The sequence below is a fragment of the Drosophila persimilis genome, unplaced genomic scaffold, assembly GCF_003286085.1.
Source record: "Drosophila persimilis strain 14011-0111.01,24,50 unplaced genomic scaffold, DperRS2 tig00000000-arrow-pilon, whole genome shotgun sequence".
Classification (NCBI taxonomy): Eukaryota; Metazoa; Arthropoda; class Insecta; order Diptera; family Drosophilidae; genus Drosophila; species Drosophila persimilis.
In genome coordinates, this window is record NW_020825288.1 from 6,946,764 (window position 1) to 6,969,567 (window position 22,804).

The window sequence follows — 22,804 nt, forward strand, 5'->3', positions numbered from 1 at the left end:
AAAAGAAATGAGAATTGAAATTTCGACTCTGACACGGTGTAATTATCATACATATCTCTCTCTCTCTTAACCTCCCCCACTTTCTGGTTGCCTATCCACATGATCAACATCGTCATCGTCATCGCTCAGGGTCGGAATCGAGTCAGAGACAGAGACAGAGACAGAGTCTTTGTCTTTGATTATTTTTTGGCGCCAGCGGAGCGTAACGCGCATGTCACGCCTATTATATACTATGTTTCCGTATATATACTATATGGGAGAGAGGTTATAGTAGGTGCGGCGGCATCTGAACCCAAAGCCGTAGCCGGGACCCTGGATCCGATCCGATCGGACGACCTGTGGCTGAAAAAAATACGCGACTTGGCCTGCAACTGAATTAATTTTTTTTTTCTACTCTCTGCTCGGCTGCACACGGAGCGGCGGCTGGGAGAGAGTAGGATGGGTCGCATCGGAGGGGTATCTCCCAATCCCAATCCCTGACACTGACGAGAGAACATTCAAATTTTTGCGCTGTTGCTGTTGCGCTCATTTGGACCTGGCCAAAACCTGGTCTGGTCTGGCCTGGCCAAGCCATGCATATTTCCGGCCGCCAGAGGTAGATCAGATCCCAGACTCAGACTCAGACCCAGACCCAGCCCATTCCCATTCCCGTTTCGCTGATTTCCTGCCATTTGGCGCATTTCAAGTATTTTGCAATGTAATTAGTTAGGAAGCTCCCCTTCCAAGTGGGAGTTGGTGGGGGGGGGGACTGGCTGCTGCATAGCCGGGATGCCGCAAGTTGAAAGATGCCGCCCCCTTTGTGGTGGTGGGAGCTACTTAACATTACTCTGTACACATTTAACTAGCGACGTAGTCACACATTACAAGAATGTGAGTTAGATTCAAGGGCCGAAGTTTATAATACCCTACAAAACAAAAATCCACCCCGATACCATATAAATGTATGGGCGCTAAACATATTATCTTAAGACGGGCGCTGCCTTCCTTGAAAGTTATATTATATATCCCTTGAAACCTAACCTAACCTAACCTAACACTTTTTACAGGAAATCAAAGTCTTTAAGCGAATCTGGAATATTTTCTCTATATCTCGCTATCGTGACACCCTCTCGAAGGGTATACCCAATCCCAGCTGACTCCGATTGTATTCCAGGCAGGGCTTAGGGCCCCAGTGGCTTATCAACCAATGCTTTGACCTTTGCAATCCACAGAAGCCCCGCGCAACCGACGCCAAACAGCACCCGAACGAGCTACGTCATGTTCCACATATTACTTTCACTTACGAATCGGCAGAAACAAAATAGAAACCACAATCACAATCAACAAAAACGTGCAAGTGAGTGAATGAGTGAGTGGGCTGGCGTGTGGTGGGGTGGGGGGGCAAGGTAGTAAGGTGGCTCTACTGTGGAATATATGGGGGATCGTGCACGCGCTCATAAACGTGATACACAACAAACAACTTCATTTGTCATACTCGGTACGAGAGCAGAATGGAATAGGGGGGGGGGAGCACTCAATAAACAAGCGTGCCCAAATGCTGTTTGAACTTAATTTGTAGAGCTAACCGAGAGGCACACAGTCCACACGGAGACCAGACCACATCCCCAGCTACCGAGAATGAGAACGTGAAATTCCATGATTGTGTTGTTGTCGTTGGACTACATTTGTATGATCAGAATGCATAGGAAAATAAGTGGGCGACAGACTCCGACAACCACAACAATGCTCAGATAAAAGAAAAACATCTGTACATTGTGTTGGAGGAGGTGTGACCCCGACCCCGTACAGGCCCCGGCCCCAGCCCATACCAAATACCCGTTTTGGCCTAAAAACCTAAAGCCCCAAAACAAGGCGGCACAAAACCAATTAAAAGCTAACGAATTTGGCAATACCCTGCACCACATTTTGGATTTTAATGATAATAATGAAGCTTAGATTGTTATTCCGCAACTGATATAAAATATAATTCAGTTGCTGAATGAAAAGAATACAGATTAGATTAGATTAAGTATACATAGATAATACTCAATATTGAGTAGAGAATTATATCCCTCAGACGTTTACGGGTGACTGGCGAAACACTCCCGCGACTGTACTACTGCTTAGGACTGCATTTTCGTCCTTGGCACGAATAGCTTATAATAAAACTTAAGTCGTACATCTCCATTATAGCTTTGCCCGCACCTTGAACATTAGTTTGTGCAAGAAATGAGGTCAAGAACCCCCGGGGAAACATTAGTATCCTCTATATCTTATCTGCCGCATGCACATTATATGTACATATATATTGCATTGCGACACAGTTCCGATAAAGTGACGCATGACCGAGCAGCGGGACACCCTACTCACATTCGATCGTATGGCGTATCCAAAAAAAAATATGCTATGGAAGGGAACGACGGCCACTGGCCAAAAGGCCCGAACCGAGCCGAACCGAACCGACAATCCAACACGCACACATCGTCCCCCGACCCCGCTGAGATGTTCTGTTATTTGTTATTTGTGTGTTCGATGAACCGAATGTTTGACCCACTTTCCCACGAATTAACGCACTTTATGGCGAAATGGAATCCACACAAGAGCGTTAGAAAGAGAATAACAGCGAAGTAGAACGCGAGAGAGCAACAGAGCAGCAAAACCAAGTCGCCATAAATGAGGTCGACGTCGAGACTACACTCGATCATAAAAAGAATATTGATTTGCAGTTGTTGTTGTTGCTGCTGCTGTATGTTTTTTTTATTTGTGCTTGTAATTTACGCAACGCTCGCTCGTTTGTCGTTGTCTCTCTCGGCTACTAGTCTTTGCATTCGACTCGACAACAACAGCAGCCAAAGCAGCACGAGATCAACAACATTTGCAGCAGCAGAGTAGAGGTCGAAGCAGAGCGCTAGCTTTTCGCAGTTGTTGAACTTTTTGCAAGCAGGAGCACAGGCAGAGGCAGAGGCAGAGCCGGCGGCAGCGGCAGTGGGGCTCCAAAATCTGAAATCAAAAAACCTGTTCCGGGGCCGAGATGGGCTTGCCACACGTCTCTCTTGGGCAAATCAAAAGCTGTAGCCAAAGCCAACAAAAACTTGACGTAAACGTCCCGCTCCCTCACTCCACTTCATATCGTTCGCTCGCTTCTGCCTTCTGCCGCCCGTTCTCTTTGCCTGTCCTCTGCCCACCTCACTCTCTTGCTTCTCTGCCCAGTTTTCTGTTTTACTGCTGCCGCTGCCGCTGCCGTTGCCTCTGCTGTTGATCTTTGTGGACTGTACTTTTTTGTTGTTTGAATCGCAAAACTTGTTGGTTGAAAGGGGGTTGGGGGTGTGTTGATTGAAATCGATCGGTGGTGCAACGCAGCCAGCATTAGTCACCCCAAGCTTTGACCTTGCTGCAGTGCATCAGTAGCTGGGGCTGCAATCTGTTCAGCTGCTATTCGGATATCTATAATTTGGTTGAGCTAAAAGTGATCGCCCGGCCATGTAATTAATAGTGCAACCAACCCTGGAGCAGCATCTTAAACACCCCCTCCGAACTACCCGTCCTGCCACGCCTAGTGCTTGTCGTTTTTGAAAACGAGCGCATAAATGACGCTTTCCTGTGTACTTAAGGTGTCTAAACTTGACTACCGTGTGGAGTGGAGTGGAGTGGTGTGGTGTGGTGTGGAGAGTAGAGTGGGCTCCCAGACCTTGCCCAAGACAACAACTTCTGATGCTGCTTCTGCGTCTGCTGCTGCTGCCGCTGCTGCTGTCGATGACCATTATTTTAGCTGACGGCGATATATTTGCTCAGCCCTCTCCGTTGTCCACTCGGGGAGCAGCGGTGCGACTCGCATCTGTGCGTTTGTCCGGCCTTGAGTCCCACCAGTCCACTCAGTTCAGTTCTCTTCTGTTCTGTTCTGTTCTGTTCTTGGGTGTTTGCTACCGGTCGGGCTGGGCTTTGACTTTGGCTTTTTGTTTTTGCTGTACCCTTGCTCCACAGATGTACAGGCCAGCCGGCCGCTGAGCGGAGCATGACAAACAGTTGCAGCCAAAGCAAATAATTAGTATACATCGATTATCTTGCGCCTCGGCCCAGTCACAGAGTCACAGTCCCACAAAGGGTCTACCTGGGCCCTCGGCTACTGGGCACAGCTTTTTGCCTGCCACCACACAAAACAGGATCCATCTCCAGATGTTGGCACGTCGCACACGCGCTGAGGTTGTTCGGATCTACCCTTTGCCAAAAGGGTACTCCAGACTGTGATAAGCAGTTGGCAGTGCAATGATTAAGGCACACATATTTTCTAGATCAAGAAAAAAAGGTGGGAAAACTGGTCACCCCCCATTCTAAAGAGGTACGATTATAGTTCAGACTTCACTGTTGTCTTGATTTCTATACTATCTAAAAGGGTATTTGATGCCTCGATCAATCGAGACCTTGTTGTTGCAGCCTCCAACTGGGCGTGTGCGGCGAGCGCCTACGCGCGCCCAGCAGCCCACAAAACGAGTTCCCCCTCGCAATACGCATTTCGCAAGACTCCGACACCGATTCGCCACCTCCGAACCGCCGATCCGCCGATCCACCATGTGTGTGCGGAGTGCAGAGTGCCCATAAAATGCTGTGCTGTGCCAGAAACTGTACCCCGGCCCCAGAGCCCAGAGCATGGAGCGTGGAGTCGAGTCAACCCGACCAGATCTCGAACCGAAGGAGACGTGTGCTCAGCTCGTGCCAATTTCTTTGGGGGCTCCAACTTTTAAAGTCGCATTGCGAAACGTTTTGTCTTTCGCTGGTTTTCTGCATATAAATAAGAATATTCACACACGCCCGGGATTGAGTGCATATATCGGGCTATCGGGCATATAGTGTGTGTGTGTTTGTGTGGGGGTCTGTGCTTAGATGGCAACGCGTCTAGAAAAGGTGGGGCTGCATTTGCATTAAAGTGCCATTTTTAATTAGTTCCATGCATAAAATAAGCAGCGGGTTGCTACAGTGCCCTGGGGGAAGGCATTGCCATAGATGGGATATATTTTCACAATCGCCTTATATGGCACATATCGTAGTGGATGGATCACATGACGGGGGAAATAAAAATTTGATATGAGTATTCTTTGTTTCTTTGATAGAAGGGTAAGATTCGTTCTGGCTAGCTTTGGACTTGGAGGAACGAATAGAAACGAACCATAAGATTAGCAATAGATAAGCAACAGAACACCAATACGCAATTTTCCATGAGAGGATACGTACATACTACACAATATAACGTATAAGATTAGATACGATACCAAGGTGGCGTTAGATCATCAACATATCTGAGCCCTTGAACAAAGCCCTTGCCCAATTGAACAATAAATAAATTAGAACTAATTACTGTCAACGTTTATTTGAAGTTTTGGTGGGAGTTTTTACCATTGTCTGCCTTAAAAGGCAACAAATTTTTGTGTAAAATCATCAGCGGCTACATTTGAACAATTCTCAGTGTGTTTCCTGTCCAAAAGCTTTTAGGGCTAATGAATCAGAGATGGCTCCCTTGAATTGGTTGAAATTGTCGGGTCCCAACCATTCCGCACTGCTACCGGTTACCGCTTAAGATCTTGATTGAATCGGGGCTTTCATCATCATAATCAACATAATGATGATGGAATTTCCTTCATCCGTTCTTCGGTCTTCCCTCTCGGGCTGAGAGTGTAGCTGTACTTTAGGCCCGGCCAACAACGACAGCTACCGCTACCTGCAGTCAAGGCACTCGAAGCTCCAAGTTCAACTTGGACTGGTGGGCCCTGTTTGGTTCTTTTGTCTAGTGAAATGTTGAAAGCATCATTAATTTTTGTTGGTATTTTTTTTGTTTATTTTTTATTCTCACTTTATGCCTTAACTTTAAGTTTAACAAAGTTGCGATGTAAGTATGATAATTGCGGAATGAAAGGAAGGGAAAGATAGAGATAGCGACCAGTAAAGAGAGAGCCAGAACCAAAAAAAAAATGTGACCCATAATTACCCGGCCAGCAGAACAATCATGGGAAAAATGACTGTAACTTGGCTCAGTCTCTCACTCTACCTCTCCCTCTCAGGCCTCTCTTTCTCTCTTTTCTCTGTGACTCTGTTGTGTCTCTGATGAAGTACAATTATTTAAGCAATGCTATGTTTTATGATTATCTTGCCGTTTACACAGCACGCATAAAAAAAATACGAGAGACCAAAAAGAGAAGTGAGAATCTTAGAGTTCAGTGTCCAGACTTGGAGATACTCCTCACGAAACGCTCTGCTTATAATCTGAGGGGGAAGACAGGAATTATCTACTCATCGAAACCACAAGAGGCACAGTATAATCTAGTGTTTTGGCTATTACAAATTTTGATATTTCAATAGAGAGGATATGGATAATCTTGATAGTCATATAATAGACCTTAGAAATCACTAAAGGGTAGATATTATTTTTGAACCAAGCTGTACTTGTATACCTCCAAAAAACAAACAAACTCTTACCTCTATATATCAACATTTCATACAAAGTAAATTCTAAATAAACTTTTGTCATAACAATACTTGAAGTGTACCTATTATTTTGTTCTATTTTCTTTTATAACATTATCCTATAACATAATCAAGTGTATCTTATTGAGAATAATTGAGACCTCATTGCAGGTTTAAAATATAGAATAGAACCATTTTCTGTTATGTTAAAGTTTACGTAGATATGTATGTACGTACCATATACCTTTGAATCCTACAAAAAACAGGGTATGCAATTACAGCCCATGAAAAAGCACACACTCTCAGCAGGAGCAGAACAGATCAGGTCACTCCGGAGCCCCAGTTCCAGTCCCCTCCCGTCCTGTAGATCGCCACAGTTCTGTCAATGCCGAGATAATGTTCATCGCTTCTTGGGGCAGTTTGATTTTTTGTTGTTTTATTAACGCCGCCGGTCGCAGCTGTGGACGCACCAGCAAGTGCCGCAACAGCAAGTGCACCACCGCACCTTTATGGGTATGGGTATGGGTATGGGTATGGGTATGCCGCTGCATTGGACCCCTGCTTCGGACCCTATGCTAATTAGAGCGACGGCCTCGGCCTTGTTTTTATGCGCATTTTAGCGTGAATTGTCCCACTCTCTCTGCTCAGCTCTGTCTCTGTCTCTGCCTCTATCTCCTTCTCTCTATCTTTTCCTTGGTGCATAAATTTTCTGCTCCACGTCAGCATACATGTATAATTAATGCGGAGGCCAACATTCCATGGGAAAATGTTGCAGCGGAACAAACGGTTAAGCGGAAATCGGAAATTGGGTCCTGGCCAACCGATTTGAACTTGGTAATATGTATATGCATACCCTACAGAGGGTATCATCAATATTTCGAGGAGTTTGCATTCTCAGTTTTCTTTGCAAACCACAGAAGATATGATACGATTATAATATTAAAAGAATTTTAATATATTTTCAAATTAATAAATGCAATTATTGTTATTTAATTTAAAAGGAATTGCACCCATACTTAAATAAAATATTCAATTTGTAAATAAAACAAACAATAGTGAAATTAAATAGAATTTACTTTGATTTAAAAGTTGTTTTTTTTTAATTTTAAATTTGAATCACTTTTAAATAAATAAAATATATTTAATTTGTAAGAAATATATTCTTTTTAAAAAGGAAATATATTTATTTAAAATATATATAATTAAATCAAATATTTTAATTTTAATGTGAAATTTGATTAAATTTGTAAGAAACATATTTAATTTAACTATTAAATTATAATTTAAGAAGGAAATATATTTATTTTGTATATTAAATATATTTAAATACAATATTTTAATTTTAATATCAAAATGTATTAAATAATTGGTAAACAAATTAGATTGAAATATTAAAATATGTAATTTAAATAGGAAGTATATTTATATTAGATATTAAATATATTTTAATCAAATATTTAAATCGTATTAAATAAATGAATTAAATGACTATGGTCCCTGTTTATTTTAGTTATTAAATATTTAACTCAAATATTTTCATATTAATGTTAATGATAAAGTGAAAATAATTTCTCTTACTCCTTATCCACTATAGGGACAAATCTATCGGTATTAATTTTATTTTAAAATCTACATAAGTGTAAATATTTCAATTTCAGTGCTTAAACTTTCATCCTGCTTGTCAGAGTATTAGATATTTCGGTCCAGGTGATATTTCGCTGATATTTCTGCGTGTAACCGCAGGACAGGTGGGTAGATTGGGCCGCGTGGACAGGTGTGTGTTGCAATCAAAAGCGTGACGAGGAATCAAAATTGCTTCGTCTGAATGCCATACTGAACCAGGAAGGTCAGATATGTGACCATGGCGGAGAGAAAGAACAGGGTGAGCTCGTTGGACACCTCGAACATGCCCAAAGGACACACACGCAACTGCTGATGATTAAGGCGGCCCAGAAAGATCTCGAACTGGAAAAAGGACCAAAGTTTCAACTTTCTTGGAGAGCGAACTAACTTATCGACACCCACCTTGATGTGGTAGCTTTTGCTCTGTCCAATGGTATAGTTCTCGAGGCTCAAGCGGCGTACCAAACGCGAACCACTGACTGCCCCATGGACGGCAAGGGTGAGCAGGAGCACGTCAATGAGGAGCTTGAGGACGAGTCCCCAGAGGCTGAAGTGGTACTCCTTGCTCATGATGGCATGGTAGGAGACCATGGCCATGGCGGAGAGATTCTGAACCAGGGTGAGGAATAGGGGCAGGTCGAAGAGCTGCTGGAAAGAGCAGGTGATCTGGTGAATCTCCTCGTAAATGGCCAGGCACTCGTCCAGATTGGCGTGGGCTTGGACATCTGGCTGTTGCTGTATGTCATCCTCCTCCTCTTGGTCCTGCAGTGAGCTGAGCTGAGCACGCAGCTGATGATCCACATAGCGATTCAACTCCGCATAGAGTACCCCAATGCTGAGATAACCCACGAAGCAGAAGTGCATGATCATGCCCGTGCCAATGGAGGTGTACAGATCACAAAGAATTGTGAGCAACACCCAGGGGGAGTACTGCCACTGGAAGGCCAGGAACACAAAGGCCAGCGACAATAGCTTAAACATCAGCAGCGTCAGTTCCAATCTGCCCCCAAAGCCCGCCTCCACAGTCCGTGTCAGGGCCCTCAAGCGACGAAAGAGTCCAAAGAAACTGTTGACCAGGTGTAGTATCCTTTTCTCGTAGCAGACTTGCAGCACCAGTATGATGACACTGCAGACCAGACATCCGACCAGGCGCAGTCCGAAGAATAACCGCAGATACCAGTCCGTGTATTGGTCGGCCCAGGCCCCATAGCTATAGCCGTAGAAGCAGCTGCCTAGCACGCGGATCAGTATCGAGAGCCATTTGTATACTTTGCGACTGCTGGCCTGCAATTTTGAGGTGTCGTCGTGCAGCCCGATCCGAAATGTGGCCACACCAAAGACGGTGGCATAGTAGAAACAGCCGCGAAGCAGACCCGCCGATATCCTCGGACCGTTTAGCCATGGAGAGACTCGCGGCATGACTGTGCTCCGGGCGGAGGACGAGCCGGTCATGCCATCACCCTATCTTTACATTAAGTAATTAGTTTCACTATTGATTCACTCCCACTCATCTATCCACTTATCCAATTCGAAGGCTCTTTTACTTTCACCTACTGTTGATGATGGCTTCGGAATATGCACAGTTGAATGGGATATTTAAGGGCGCTGAGAACTACGAGTAAGTGATAGTTTTTCGACACACAAACAGGCTCTTTCTAAGTACACAGAAAACTAGGATTGTATAACTGCCTGGTATATTGAAGGGACCAATTACGGTACCACTGTACCAGGTATAAGGTCGGGAATTGATCAGTTCACGGGCATGATTTGGAGGGCTTCTACCACAATGGGTATTGGGTATGTTAAAAATCCATCGAAAGATAGAGCTACCCATCACCCACACAGAAATGACATCACATTGTGGCGAAGTACAAGCCGAAAGGCAATTTCCTATTGCAATTCAGGGCAAATGTTCCCCGGGCCTAGGCATTGTATTTCAATCATTTTGTGACTGAAATTTTATATTCATTTCACGTCGTTTGGTAGGTTGGATCACCTTGTAAACGAGTTTAAAGTTAAGTATTCAATATTACGAAAGAGTCATAGGATAATAAATGTGGTCTACAATCCGTTCTGTTTAGAAGCAGTGCTATTTGAATCAATATTTATTGGTATACAAGTCGAATTTATTTGATACTAGGTGGCAAGCCAGCTCGTGCATCAACCCCCGGCTCACTCGCTTCTTTCATTTGCCCTTCAAGTGTAGCCACACTATAATCGATGGGTTTGTATTCCATACTGCATCACATAGGTAAAATAGGTGATCATGCTAGACAAAAATACCAAAATGATCTCGTTGGAGACCTCAAACAAGCCCAATGGACACACACGAAACTCGTTGAAGTTCAGGCGACTCAAGAACATCTCCAACTGGAAACAAAATAAAGAACTGATTGGAACACAGTATTTTCCATTGAAGAATACCATACCTTTACATGCCATTCCTTCTGATCGCTGACTGGAAAATTCTCCAGACTCAATCTACGAATAACTTTGGAGCTGCTGACCGCTTCGTGGACAGCCAGGGTTAAGAGTATCACATCAGCGAAACTCTTAAGCACCAAGCCCCAGATGCCAGCCTGGCAGGGATACCGGTCGACACGTATGATCACCTCGTAGGACAGCACCGTGGTGGCGAAGATCTTGGCCATGAGAATGATGAGTACTGGTAGCTGGAGCAGGATATGAAATGATCTGCCCACACGTTCGATCTCATCGTAGACGGCCACGCACTCCTCCAGCCGGCAACAGGCATTCCTCAGCTGACGACGACTGGCAGGAGCACCGCCTGGACGTTCCAGGGATCGCAGCTGACGTCGCAACTCAATGCGAACATAGCCATTGACCTCCGAGTAAAGGGCCGCCACGCTGAGGAAGCCCGCGAAACCGATGTGTATGATCATTAGGGAACCAATTTCGACGATGATGTCGCACAGAGCGATCAACGTTACCACTAAACTGGAAGCAAACAGTATTTGATGAAGTTCGCAGAAGAGCTCGTAAATGAGGCAGATCGCCTTGAAGAGGAGTAAGACAAACTCCCGCTTGCCACCGAAGCCGTTCTTCCTTCTCGTCGACATTTGACGCACTCGTCGAAACACCCTGAGGAAGCTGTTGATCATGCGGAGTACCTCGTGTTCTTGGAATATCTGCAGCACCAGGATGCAAGCGGTGCAGACGAGACAGGACACCAGTCGCATGCACTGCAGTGTCCGCTCATTGGGATCCTCGATTGCCATTACGAATGGGGCACAGAAGCAGCAAACCACGGCAAAGCAGACGAGCCGTAGGATAAGCGAATACCACTTGAGCCTGAAGTTCTTCCGTCCCACCAAGGCATCCTTAGGTCCTTTCTTCGAGACCTCAAAGCAGATTACGCCCAAGACTCTGGCGTAGTGGTAACTAAAGCGTAGGATATACGCGGAGAGCCCCGAAAGACGCACCTCTCGAAGGCGCTCGAACATCATTACGACTGGTTCACATTGGGCTTCAGATTATGTAATTTATTTAGGGTATACTTAACTAATAACGATTTAGTTGGAATAATATTTTGATAAACAGTATAAGCAAACAATTGGACTGGAATCCATTTACTGATTGCAGAACTATCACTATTCCGCTTCCCCCGTCGACTGCATTCTATATTGGACGACATATATCACAAAGGTGACTAGAGCGGAAAGGACTATCAAGACCAGCTCGTTGGAGACATCGAAAAGACCCAGAACACGGACGCGAAATTCATATAGACTCAAATGGGTGACGAACATATCAAACTGAAAGATGAAGTCAATGATTATAATGAGTGTATAATGGATATCGATACACTTACTGTCGTGTGCCAATCTTTATGGTCGCTGATATAGCAGTTCTCCAGACTGAGTCGCCGAATGACCCTAAACTGAGTCATTGCTCCTTCAACGGCCATAGTTACGAGAAAAAAGTCAAGAATCACTTTAGTCGTCAGAATACTTAGCTGAATTTTATGCTTATCGAACCATCCAACGATAGTCAAACGGTAAATGACCACACCAAGTAATGTATAATTATGAACGATGCTCAAGAAGAACGGAAAATCGGTTAGCTTCTGAAACGTAGTGGCCAGGGCATAAATCTCTCTATATAGGGCCAAGCACTCATTCAGTTTCCGGCGGACAGTCCGCAAGTGCTGGCGTCGTGGCTGAAGTCCGTGCGGCCGTTCCAGGTCCTGTAGTTCGGATCGTAGCTGGAAACGGACAAAATCGTTCAGCTCTGAATAGAGAATACCTATGCTGAGGTAGCACACAAAGCTCATTTGCATCATCATGTTGATGCCGAAGACGATGAAAGTGTCGCACCACCAGCTCAGGAATCTTTCCATACTGAAATGTTGTCTATCTGACTCTAAAATGTACACTAGTTCATGGATTCGACAGATCAAAGAAAGGCTTAACAGCACCAGCTCTCGCCTTCCTCCATAGCCAAAAGTCTTTCGTCTGGGTAGAGCTCGAACTCGACGGAAGAGGCGAAAAAAAGTGTTCATCAATTGTTTCGAGTCTGCTTTGTGTAAAAGCTGCAGTCGAAGAATGCAAACGCAGACTAGAGTAGCCGTTATTATGCGTATAAAATGAACCAATCTTTCAAAAAAAATCTCTAATCGAAGGATCCATGGTAAGTAGAAATATGCTAAAATTCCAATAGCCAAAATCCGATAGATGGCATAGAACCGCATCAACCAAGGACGAGGCAGAGCTCTTAGTTCCATCAACATCTGGCCATTTTCGCTTATCCAATGTCTCTGCAGTTTAAAGCTGAAGATTCCCATGAATATGGCGTGGTAATACATCACGAGAAGGATGCCCGCGGACAGTTTGGATGCGTTCATTTTACGAAGGACCCCGAACATGACTGGATTGGTGTCGATTTGAAATTTGAAATGGTTTGAAAAGGGCATTTGCGTCAAAAAGTTGTCAGTCGATGTGCATTTTACTAATGAAAATGTAACCAATAAGCCGATAAGACCTCTGTTGACAGGAGCTTACCCCAGAGATTGAAAATGTTGTAGGACAGGAGATCACAGATTGTCACTATGGGGTATTCTACGCCACTTCAGGGATGCGCTACACATACCTGTTTGGATTTGAGTCCATGACAATAGGGGCATTTTTTTTCCATAGCACCAATCAGCACTTTTGGATGAGCGGAATATTCAATATGTGGCTCGTTCTCGAATGCGAGACGAAGAATTGTTAACGTTGTCCGCAATTTTTTCTATGAATGCCAATGTATAGCCCTTAGTGAGCCGTTCAACCACAAACAGCATAACTTGAGACTTTTATATCTATTAAAAAAATGATTTAAGCTTGTCACTCCTTTACGGAGTAATTTGGTTTATAATACGAGTAAGTGTGTCAAATAAAAAACGAAAGAGTAGTAAAATGTATGATATAATATGGTCCATGGTTTGATTCTCTTCCTAGGTCAGCCAATTAGTTGTCCATTAGGGTGATAATCATGCTCTCGCAGCGTTTCTAAATCTTAAAAATCTTGTGTGTATTGTTGAAGATGAGATCTCGACATCTCAATAATGGGATCGGTTGTTTTCATTTTAAGATCACGTTGCCCTCCGGTCTATATGCTCCCCGGACTCACTCCCTCACACACAGTTCGTATAACTGGCCCCTGCTTTTGATTCACACGCTCACGATCCTGGCTGAGCTGAGGAGCTGAGGCTCTAAGCTCGCTCGCTCTCTCCGGCTGGCACTCCCCCTCTCGTTCAGGCAATGTAAATGACGCCCCCACTTTGTGCTGTACGTGATCTTCTTATACAGTATCTTTTGTGCTACATCTTCTCTGGATAGCCTATCCGGGCTCTGCGGGGCCGAGGCATGTGCACGATTACAGCGCGCAGCGATTTGCGTCCGTCGACATCTCTGGGAGATCTTTCAAGTCTGTCAAGCAGGGTCCACACACACACCCAGTCTCTCGTCTCTTTGTCTGACATTTGAAAAGAATTTTCACGTTGTATGAGTTATTTTTTTTCCACTTCTTCTTGTTGTAGGCAATTACAGTAACAACAAGAAGAGAAACAACTACAACAGCTCTCGAGCACGTACATTTTCCGGCATTGTACGAAAATTGTGGGAACAATCAACGAAATAAACAAAAGTGCTTTGCATGCCGTTGATTTGTGCTGCAAATTGCTTTAGACTGAAATTACGGCAACAAGATGGAAAAAAAAAAACAAAACCCCAGCTTGGCATTGGCAGGGCCGCATCTTCGAATACACTTTTCAGAGCGGCAGTATTGGTATTGGTATTCAATAACATATTGGATCTTATAACGCTTCAGAAGTTCAACTTTTCCAGACTTTTCTGATTAAAAATCGGCTCACGATCGATCGTTCTGGCAACTATTTGACAGATTGTATGTTTGAAGTCTGATACGCACTTCAAGGGTATTCCATATGCCCATATAGGGACTCCAGAGCCAGAGCAGCAACAAATGAGCCGGGTCGAGCCAAGGAAAGCCACAACTTGGTCAGCAGATTAGAGCACTGGTCTGTTGGAGGGATCCCCGGTGCCAGTCCCTGCTTGACCTCACGTTGGGCAGGGGCCAAGCAAGCCAGACACGCAGCCTCAGCGCAGTGGCAGCTGTGCGAGGGGATTGGAGAGGGGGGTTGTAAGTAACTTCAGGGTTGATTGATTTCAATTGCAGCTAGAACAGTGCTCGTCGTCTCAGATGGCCTTGGCTCGCTTTTCACGCTTTTCCAGGCATTGCACTTAGGCCGGCCCAGTCGGGCCTACCGTCCTACCCCTCCGCACATCTGACATTAATGGTGATTAATGGAAAGATTGAATGTAATTAAATTTGTTTTTTTTTTGTTTGTTCCTTTTTTCTGGGCTATAAATTATTTGCGATTTCAGAAACGCCGTTTGGTTCATTGCTAAAGTACACACAGCAAAAAGAACGGCAACAAAAATGTGAAAGCAAAGAGAAATAGCGAAACGACAACAGCAACGACGGCAGGCTGGCTTCGCAGTACCGTTACAGCAAGAGCAACAACCAGAGAAGGCAGGCCGGGGAAAAGCAACAACAGCAACAAATCAGCGAGGCCAGCGTCATAAAATTTTGCCTTTTGCAGCTTTGAATTTATTGCGAGGCGAATGCAGGCAGCAGCGCAGTCGAAAATGCGGCCAACGCAGAGTACAAACACCTCTACTCGCCTCTGTTTCTCTCTGCTGTGTGTTAGTATGAGGTGAGGTGCTTCTCTTTGTATTTCCATCATCACACACCCTCAGAAAAAAAGAAGAGAATGTGTAATTCGAGGATCTAAAATGCTTCACCTTTCATAAATATACCCTGCCTGAGTTCCTAAGTTTCGTGTGCGTGTGTGTGTGTGACTGCATTTCGATTGTAGCCATTAAAATCTTGAAATTGCATGCTAATAACCGTACACTGGCCCGCTAGTTAAGTGGGCAAATATGTTGTACATGCTCGTTACTAAATGCAAGCATGTAATTTGCCTCCTTTCGCAATGCCATTATTACATATTGCATTCTTGATTCGCCCGGCCGCCTCTAAGCAGGAGAGAGGGAGGTATACATACAGATATATGCACATATATGTATGAAAGCTTAGCTTCGTTGCAAAGCTTTGATACCGTTTTATAAGCTCTACAGTTGATATAAAATTTGGTTTTTTTGCTTTAAATATCTTTAGTAACATAAATACTTCTATCAATCGGAAATGCTTCCTTATCGGCGTTGCAAACATCTGCTGAAAATCATAATAGCCTCTGCAGGGTATTGTACTTTTCTATGTGTATTTGTTGTGGGACAAAACAGAGCTAAGGCATTGCCAGACAGCAGCAATGGCATAGTCGTAGGCGGCACAAGGGGCCGGGGGCCGGGGGCCAGCATCAATCATCATCAAGCCAGGGCATAGTTTGGATCTAAGGCCCCCACTCTGCCGGAAGTCGCAGCCAATCTAATGTTAAGTGCCCACTCCACTCCACTGGGCTACGCGTAACAGAAAAATTACGACTAGAAAGCATTTTCCCTATTTTTTAGTGTTTGAACACAGTGGAGCCTCCTCATGGGTGTGGATAGTGATTGATGAACGAGAAAATAAAGATGGTTCGACATCCTCTGCTCTCCAACTAATGGATTCGACCCTAATTAATACAGTGGAATCTCTCAGGGCAGACAGATCCCCTAATATCTCTATTGGGCGGATGGAAGTTGTGAGTGTAAGCTGTTGTTGCCAGAACGGTCTTCACTGTACGTGCCATCCGTAGCCCGAGGTTGCAGATGGGTCATCGTCAGCTAGCTACCAGAAAAAGGTTGTTACCTCCTACTAGATGATGGTTCACTGTGCATTGCAATGTAGCCCGAGGCCCCATCTGCGTCTAGTTGATATAGATTTATTTGTACCCCTGATAGGTATTATATAGGCGTATATTTCAATCGTTCACAGATTGCTTGTTTCCTCCTAGACGAGGGTTCACTGTCCGTTGCATCCGTAGCCCGTGGCTGGCTCCGCTGAGTCATTCTCTTTCTCCTTCCTTTTCTACACTCGAGTGCTCCGAATTTTCTTTACGCTTTGGAAACAGCGGAAAAGGGCCCCAGCCCCGACCAAAACCATTTCGTAGGCAAATAAAAAGCTTTTAAGATCTTTTTTTTTTGTTTTACATTTGTATTTTCAAAGTTTTTTTTAAGTTTTTTTTTGTTGTTTTTGTTTTTTGCTCTTTACAGTATTTTTTTGTTTGCGTAAGTTTGACAAAATTTGTTAGTTTCGTTGGAGGAAATATACACAATGTTTTTGTTGTTTTTGTTTTTTTGTTAGCTGCTTGGGAGCGTAAGTCCCATACAATATACACAGGTTGGTTGTTCAAAAATAAAATATTTGGGAGAGTCGAAAGCTAAGAGAAATAATTTTGACGAAATAATATACATATATAATCGTACATGGATGATTGAACGTACAGATAAAAAGACATAGACACGATCAGGGTGCGTGTGTGTATGAGCTTAAAGAGGGATTTGTTTAAATAATTTCTGTTATAATTACATTTTAATTATTGAGATCATGACACAAAGTACATTTCGAATACTTTTGGCACACGCGTGCATCAAAAACCGAAACACGCTGAGAACGCTTGAATTTTTGGGAAGTGGGGGGTGGGGGGTGTGGGTTTTGGGGGTTTGGGTGTTATCTAATATCTAGTGGATGCATAGCAAGAGACCATCATTGTTATCTGCAAGATCGTACAGATGCAATTTCCTAATTACAATTTAATCTATCATAAAAGTGCGCTGATACCAATTGAAGTCTTTCGTTTTGCTATCATTTACGTATGCTAATGCACAGATATCTCTCTCTCTCTCTACATAAATATAAATAAATACATCTACATAATATATATCTTCATAATTTCAATAGTTATATCTATCGCTATGCATCCGGGTTTTTTTCGCGCACGTTTCGGCTATGCACGCGCGTTGATCTTTTCGTGTTGTTTTTCGCTTTTCGTCTGCTTTTTAGCGCTCTTCGACTTGGCGCTTTTTGTTGGACAACATTTGGGACCGTCAAGTCTTTGTTTAAACAATTATATACATAAAAGCTTTATGCATACGTAAATAAAAAAAAAAAAACAAATCACTTTCAAAACATTAAAATTACGTTCACAATAAATATAATGTATTGCAATGGTTGTTGCGGCTGCACCTGCGGCTGCACGACTCCTACTCGTCCTTCTTATTCACGATCTTTCCGATTTCGCTATTACCACTATCCAGAACCCTAGCGGTACAGTTAGTGTTGTTGTTGTTATTGTTGTTCTTCTTGTTGTTGTTATTGTTGTTGCTGCATTTTGGCACATTCGAAATGGTTTTGGGGGCCTTGCGCTCGCGGTAAAAGCCTGAAACGATAATGGGGGGAAAAAGGAAAAGTGGCAATTAGTCACAGTGCAGGAACTCGTATAAATAGCTGTACAAAAACGAACACAAAGTACATACAACACTTGAGAAAGCAATAGTTGATATTCCAACGAAATGATACCCGCTAATTTATTTGCCACAAAATCGAAAGTTGGTAGGAAACATGCATAAATCTTTGGAATTACGCCGAACAAACAAAAAAATATACTCTCCACGAATGTAGGGTGTACAAATAGAAAAAAAAAAAATGCAACACAAGTTTCAGCGTCATTTTTGACCTTCAGAAGGCAAAAGGGAAAGCAATGCGAAACTGCAGCTGCGACTACTTGGAGCATGGAGGGAGCTTTCTTATCGCATTTGAGAGTGAGTGGGCTCTCTCTCCCTCTACCTGGTCATTGGCTAGACGATAAATGTCATGGGCAGTCGTCGCCATTGCCATTGCCACGACATCAAAAGGCAATCGCAAAAATGCAATGATGTGACAGAGAGAAAAATGGAAAAATGGGCAAGAGAGAAAGGACCGTGAATGAAGGCAGAGTGTGGGTGAGTGGGAGAGCACAGTGAATGATTTTGCGTTTAATGAAAGAACAAGGAGAGCAGGCAATAAATGGTTGTGTAGTCATTGAGCTTAAGCAGCAACGCATGCCAAATGCGTTCTAAATGGCACATCAACCTTGATGGTGTTGGCGCTTTTTATATACATACATACAGATGTACAGATGTACACTCATAGTCTCAATCGGACAAGCCGCAGCTGCGGTTGCTTCATCACGTAAACCGCTCTAAAGCTTAGACACTAGACTAGGGGCTAGGGGCTACGGGCAGGGCAGGGCAGGCCATAGGCAAACACCAGCCACTCACTCACTGCGCAGTGACCTAAAAGCGACCAGAAACAGAAACAGCAACGGAACGCAGCCGCAGATGACGACGAAAACAGCGCTTGCGGCGTTTTAATCAAATTTACAGTTAGAGAAAATTATAAGCCATGCCAACGACAACGACAAAGAACTTGATGCGAAACGAGGCAATGAAGAAGAGTGGGGGAGAGAAAGATCGTAGTCGCCAACGTTGTCGGCGATTCTGTTAATGTAAAGGAGCTAGTGGTTAGACACAGACCGCTCTGTAATAAGCGGGTGGGGGGAGGGGAGGGCGGAGCGCATTTGTAATTTACCGTTATTACTATGACCACGGAGCCTCCCAAGCACGCACACAGGCTTAACATTATGATTTCTACACACACGAGAACACACACAAGCAAAGCGAACCACAAAAGATATGAGAAATCTGTGAAGAGAGGCGCAACAACAAAACGCGTTTTGTTTACGAAATGTGTGGGGAGAGACAGACCGATGAAAACAGGAACGGCAACAAAATAATATACTCATAAATATTTATATGGGAAGAAGCGAGTTTCAGCATACATAATTTGTATACATACATTCATACATACATACATATGTGCATAAGTATGCGTGTGTGTAAGCTTTCGAAGAATCACGGGCCTTATTGGGGGCGGGGCGTGGTAAAAATCCCAAGCAAAACAAAAAGCACAAAACAAAGCGCTTCTAACTGTGAAGTACAGTGGTGGCCAAAACATGGCAAAACAAGCTGTGTGCGAGAGCAAAAGAAAAAGAGCTTGAGAGCGCAATGGAGATAACAGAACTTGTCTAATTGTATGAGACTCGACTCTTCTCTGGACCTGCCACAAATTCTGACTACTGAACGCTGCTGTACTTACGCGATCAGAGCGAGATGGAGCTCGTGACCTTCACGACGAGTTTTGAAAAACAACATCCACAACATGCGTGCGTTCGTAGTACTACGCATAAACACACAGACACGCGAACGCACACACACTCAACTCGCTTATCAGCAGAGAACCACCACTAAAAATAAACATGAAAATACAAATTCGCGCCAAAACGCAAAAAACACCAACAGCAGGCTCCATTGGCTCCTCGTGCGCCCAGAAAAACAAAACACGAAGTGGAGGCCAGCTTTGGGAGCCGAGGTCTTTGATACTCTTGCACATCCATTGTTCGTATGGAAACGCCGTATATCATAAAAACTTCAATTCTGAAAATATTTACATAGCAGAGCTCTAAAGGTTTCTTTTGCTGTTTAGCTTAAGCCTGAGTTTGGTTCTCTGAGAAATACTTGTTTATATACCGATTCATATGGAAACAGAGAATACGCCTATATGGGCTCCACGTCATAAAAGTCAGATGTCAGGAATGTCACGTTTTTAGTTACAAACCTCTAGTCGATTTAAAAATACCCTCTACAAGGGTAGAGGAAACACCTCCTCTCTCTCTCTCACAAAACGAATTAGAGGTACAAAGAGGAGCAAAGAAAATAAGAGCGCGAGCAGCCTGTTTGTCTATACGCGCGCGCGTGTCTGTGTGTGTGAGGGCTGACGTCGTATAAGAGTGACGCCGCTGTGGGTTGAGATTGCGTTTGTCGTTGTGGGTGCGGCCGCTGTACACAAAAAAACCAACAACAACAACTACAACACTACCACAACTTATGTACAGTCGCCCGCTCTTGGCAGGCGTGTGCCAAGTAGTTGTTGTATTTGTAATTTTTTTTCCATCCAATTCATGCACACATATGCACTTGCACAAGAGCAGCAGCAATAAGGCGTTGGCGCTGATTTTAATTTAATTGAGGCCTCTCAATTAATTGCTCTGCAGCAGTAGCAGCTGCACTCCCTGACGCAATCACCGTTGTCGCTGTCCGAAGATTATGGGATGCAGAATATAGAAAAGAATCTTTTTGGCGCGCAGAACGAAACGGGATTGTTATTCAACAGTTTTTCCCCCATACGTACAGTCTGCGTGTTTGTTTTTTTCGACAAGACAAACTGGCGGCAGATAGCAAATCGGGTGCTTTTTTCCAGTTTTCTTTTGTCTGAAACTCACGTTGTTTCGCTGCGACCTTCACCAACAGAATTGATAACAGGCCAAAGCCCGACCGAAAGAAAAAGCAAAAGAAAAATCAAAATCAAATTTGTATTTTTGCGTGGTTGTCCATCAAAATGACTATAGCGAAATGAACGCGAAAGGAACCCAAGATGGGGAATAGAGGAAGCGGCAGGGGTAGAAAGAACCCTTCAGCAAACCTCATATAACACTGCAGTGTGTATACAGTTGGGGTAAACACTCATACTAATTAGTAGGATTTTAATACAGACAAGGCTCGGATATAAAAACTTCCAGAAATTAGAAATGTGCAGAACTGCTAATCAAACAATCCGAAAGTATCTGTACAGACTCAAGTGTTTCAGTTTCCCGATTAGAAACGGCCCCGAAACGAACGGATTTTACTTTTTCAGAGGACAATGCATCGAGTTACAGTTCCTCAGGATGTGCACCTGAACCAGGGAGAGTGAAAGAGTAACAATAAGAAAGAAAAAAAAATGGAACGAAAGGGAAGCAAAAGAGGAGATTGACAAAATCTCAAACAAGGGTGGTTTCTCACACAGATTGGGGGTTGGTTGACTGGCGGGCAAAGGGAGGGAAAAAATAGAATATAAGAAGGAACCGTAACGTAACGAAAAGGGAAACGAAAATCAGGTGCTGCCAGTTGGTGGAACTCATACGAAATATCCTACGAATCTCACCTTTAATCCCTTGAGGAAGACGTCCGTACGGCTTCTGCCCGCATGATCTAATCATCAGGTCCTTGCGTTCAGCGCAGTTGGTGATCACCTTGGCGGTGGTTGCAATCTGGCTAGGCGTCAGTGCCACCCCCGCTGGAGAGGGCTCAAAGGGCATCGTCTGACACTTGGAAGGGAGCCTGTAAAGACGGTTCAGCTGCTCGAGCTCCTCCTCGGCCAGAATATCCACGCCATATCTGGCCCGGACGCGGCACAGGCCTTTTTCCGTTACGTTGGCCAGGCTCTTATTAATGCTGGCGCTAACCTCGTCCCGATCGGTTCCGAACAGATTGCAGCGGGCGCGATTGGCCACGGCCACTGGGGTGGGACGGCGTGGCTCCAGCGTCAGGCTCGACCAAAGTGGGGGCACCTGAATGGGCGCCATCGTACACTTTGCTATATTCTTCCTTCTTTCACTTGAGTTGATTCCACTTTTTCTCTTGCTTGCTTTGCAGTACTTTCTGTATCGCTTTCTGCTTTCACTTGAACTTTTCTTTGTACTATTTTTGTTGGACTTTTCTCCTCTGGCACATTACAAACACAGCGCGAAAATCAACTCGCAGAGAAGTCACGTACCGTACCGCGCATTGCTTTAATTGGTTTTCTATTGGCACATTTCTTGTAGATTTTAATGATTTTTTTAGCTAATATATTTTTAGCTAATATATTCTTTATCGATGGAGCTTTCTGAATTCTATGTAAAATTCGACACTTTTTTCTGGTTTCATTGCTACGATCAGATCAGATGCCTTGGTGAGTGTACTTTCGCGTATGCCAACAATTGTTCATCATGTAAACTCTGTGTTGTGGGCCGCGGAGTGTTGTTGTGTCGAGCGCGGCGGTCGAATTTTGATTGTTGTTTCTTCTGCGGCCTCAACAACAACATAGCCTCTCGTGTATTAACCCACTCAAGCCCCCCTATTTAAACAGTTCAACTTGTGGTAAATGGCGGAAAATATTACTGATTGAAAAACTCTTGTAGATCAATGCCACGATATCTTTCAGCGGGACTGTGCTAAAATTATTATATTTTCATTATTTTAGCTGGAATATGAAATGCCCCCTTGGCTTATAATGGGTTAATCGTTCTCCGTCAAGGATGGGCAACCATATTGCTTAATTTTGATGTTCCGTCAAATATTATAAGCTAGATAAGACATTATGCCGTGCC

General features: G+C 43.9%; 4 protein-coding genes across 4 annotated transcripts; all 4 read right to left on the reverse strand.

The window, feature by feature from the left end:
- Positions 1 to 8,238: 8,238 nt before the first annotated feature.
- LOC6587819 (putative gustatory receptor 93b) lies at positions 8,239 to 9,474 on the reverse strand. The gene is made up of 2 exons (XM_002012758.2): positions 8,458 to 9,474; positions 8,239 to 8,397 (listed from the first exon to the last, which is right to left on the reverse strand). The coding sequence occupies exons 1-2, from the start codon at positions 9,472 to 9,474 to the stop codon at positions 8,239 to 8,241; spliced, it is 1,176 nt and encodes a 391-aa protein (XP_002012794.2).
- A 792-nt stretch (positions 9,475 to 10,266) lies between these two features.
- LOC6587976 (putative gustatory receptor 93c) lies at positions 10,267 to 11,519 on the reverse strand. Its single transcript, XM_002012760.2, has 2 exons — positions 10,485 to 11,519; positions 10,267 to 10,425 (listed from the first exon to the last, which is right to left on the reverse strand). Exons 1-2 carry the CDS (start codon positions 11,517 to 11,519, stop codon positions 10,267 to 10,269), a joined length of 1,194 nt encoding a protein of 397 aa, XP_002012796.2.
- A 147-nt stretch (positions 11,520 to 11,666) lies between these two features.
- Positions 11,667 to 12,577, reverse strand: LOC6587928 (putative gustatory receptor 93c). Its single transcript, XM_026984370.1, has 3 exons — positions 12,341 to 12,577; positions 11,888 to 12,280; positions 11,667 to 11,831 (listed from the first exon to the last, which is right to left on the reverse strand). The coding sequence occupies exons 1-3, from the start codon at positions 12,575 to 12,577 to the stop codon at positions 11,667 to 11,669; spliced, it is 795 nt and encodes a 264-aa protein (XP_026840171.1).
- A 4,192-nt stretch (positions 12,578 to 16,769) lies between these two features.
- On the reverse strand, positions 16,770 to 22,465 carry LOC6587949 (gliolectin). Its single transcript, XM_002012762.2, has 2 exons — positions 21,598 to 22,465; positions 16,770 to 17,956 (listed from the first exon to the last, which is right to left on the reverse strand). Exons 1-2 carry the CDS (start codon positions 22,016 to 22,018, stop codon positions 17,781 to 17,783), a joined length of 597 nt encoding a protein of 198 aa, XP_002012798.1. The 5' UTR covers positions 22,019 to 22,465; the 3' UTR covers positions 16,770 to 17,780.
- Between the last annotated feature and the right edge of the window lie 339 nt (positions 22,466 to 22,804).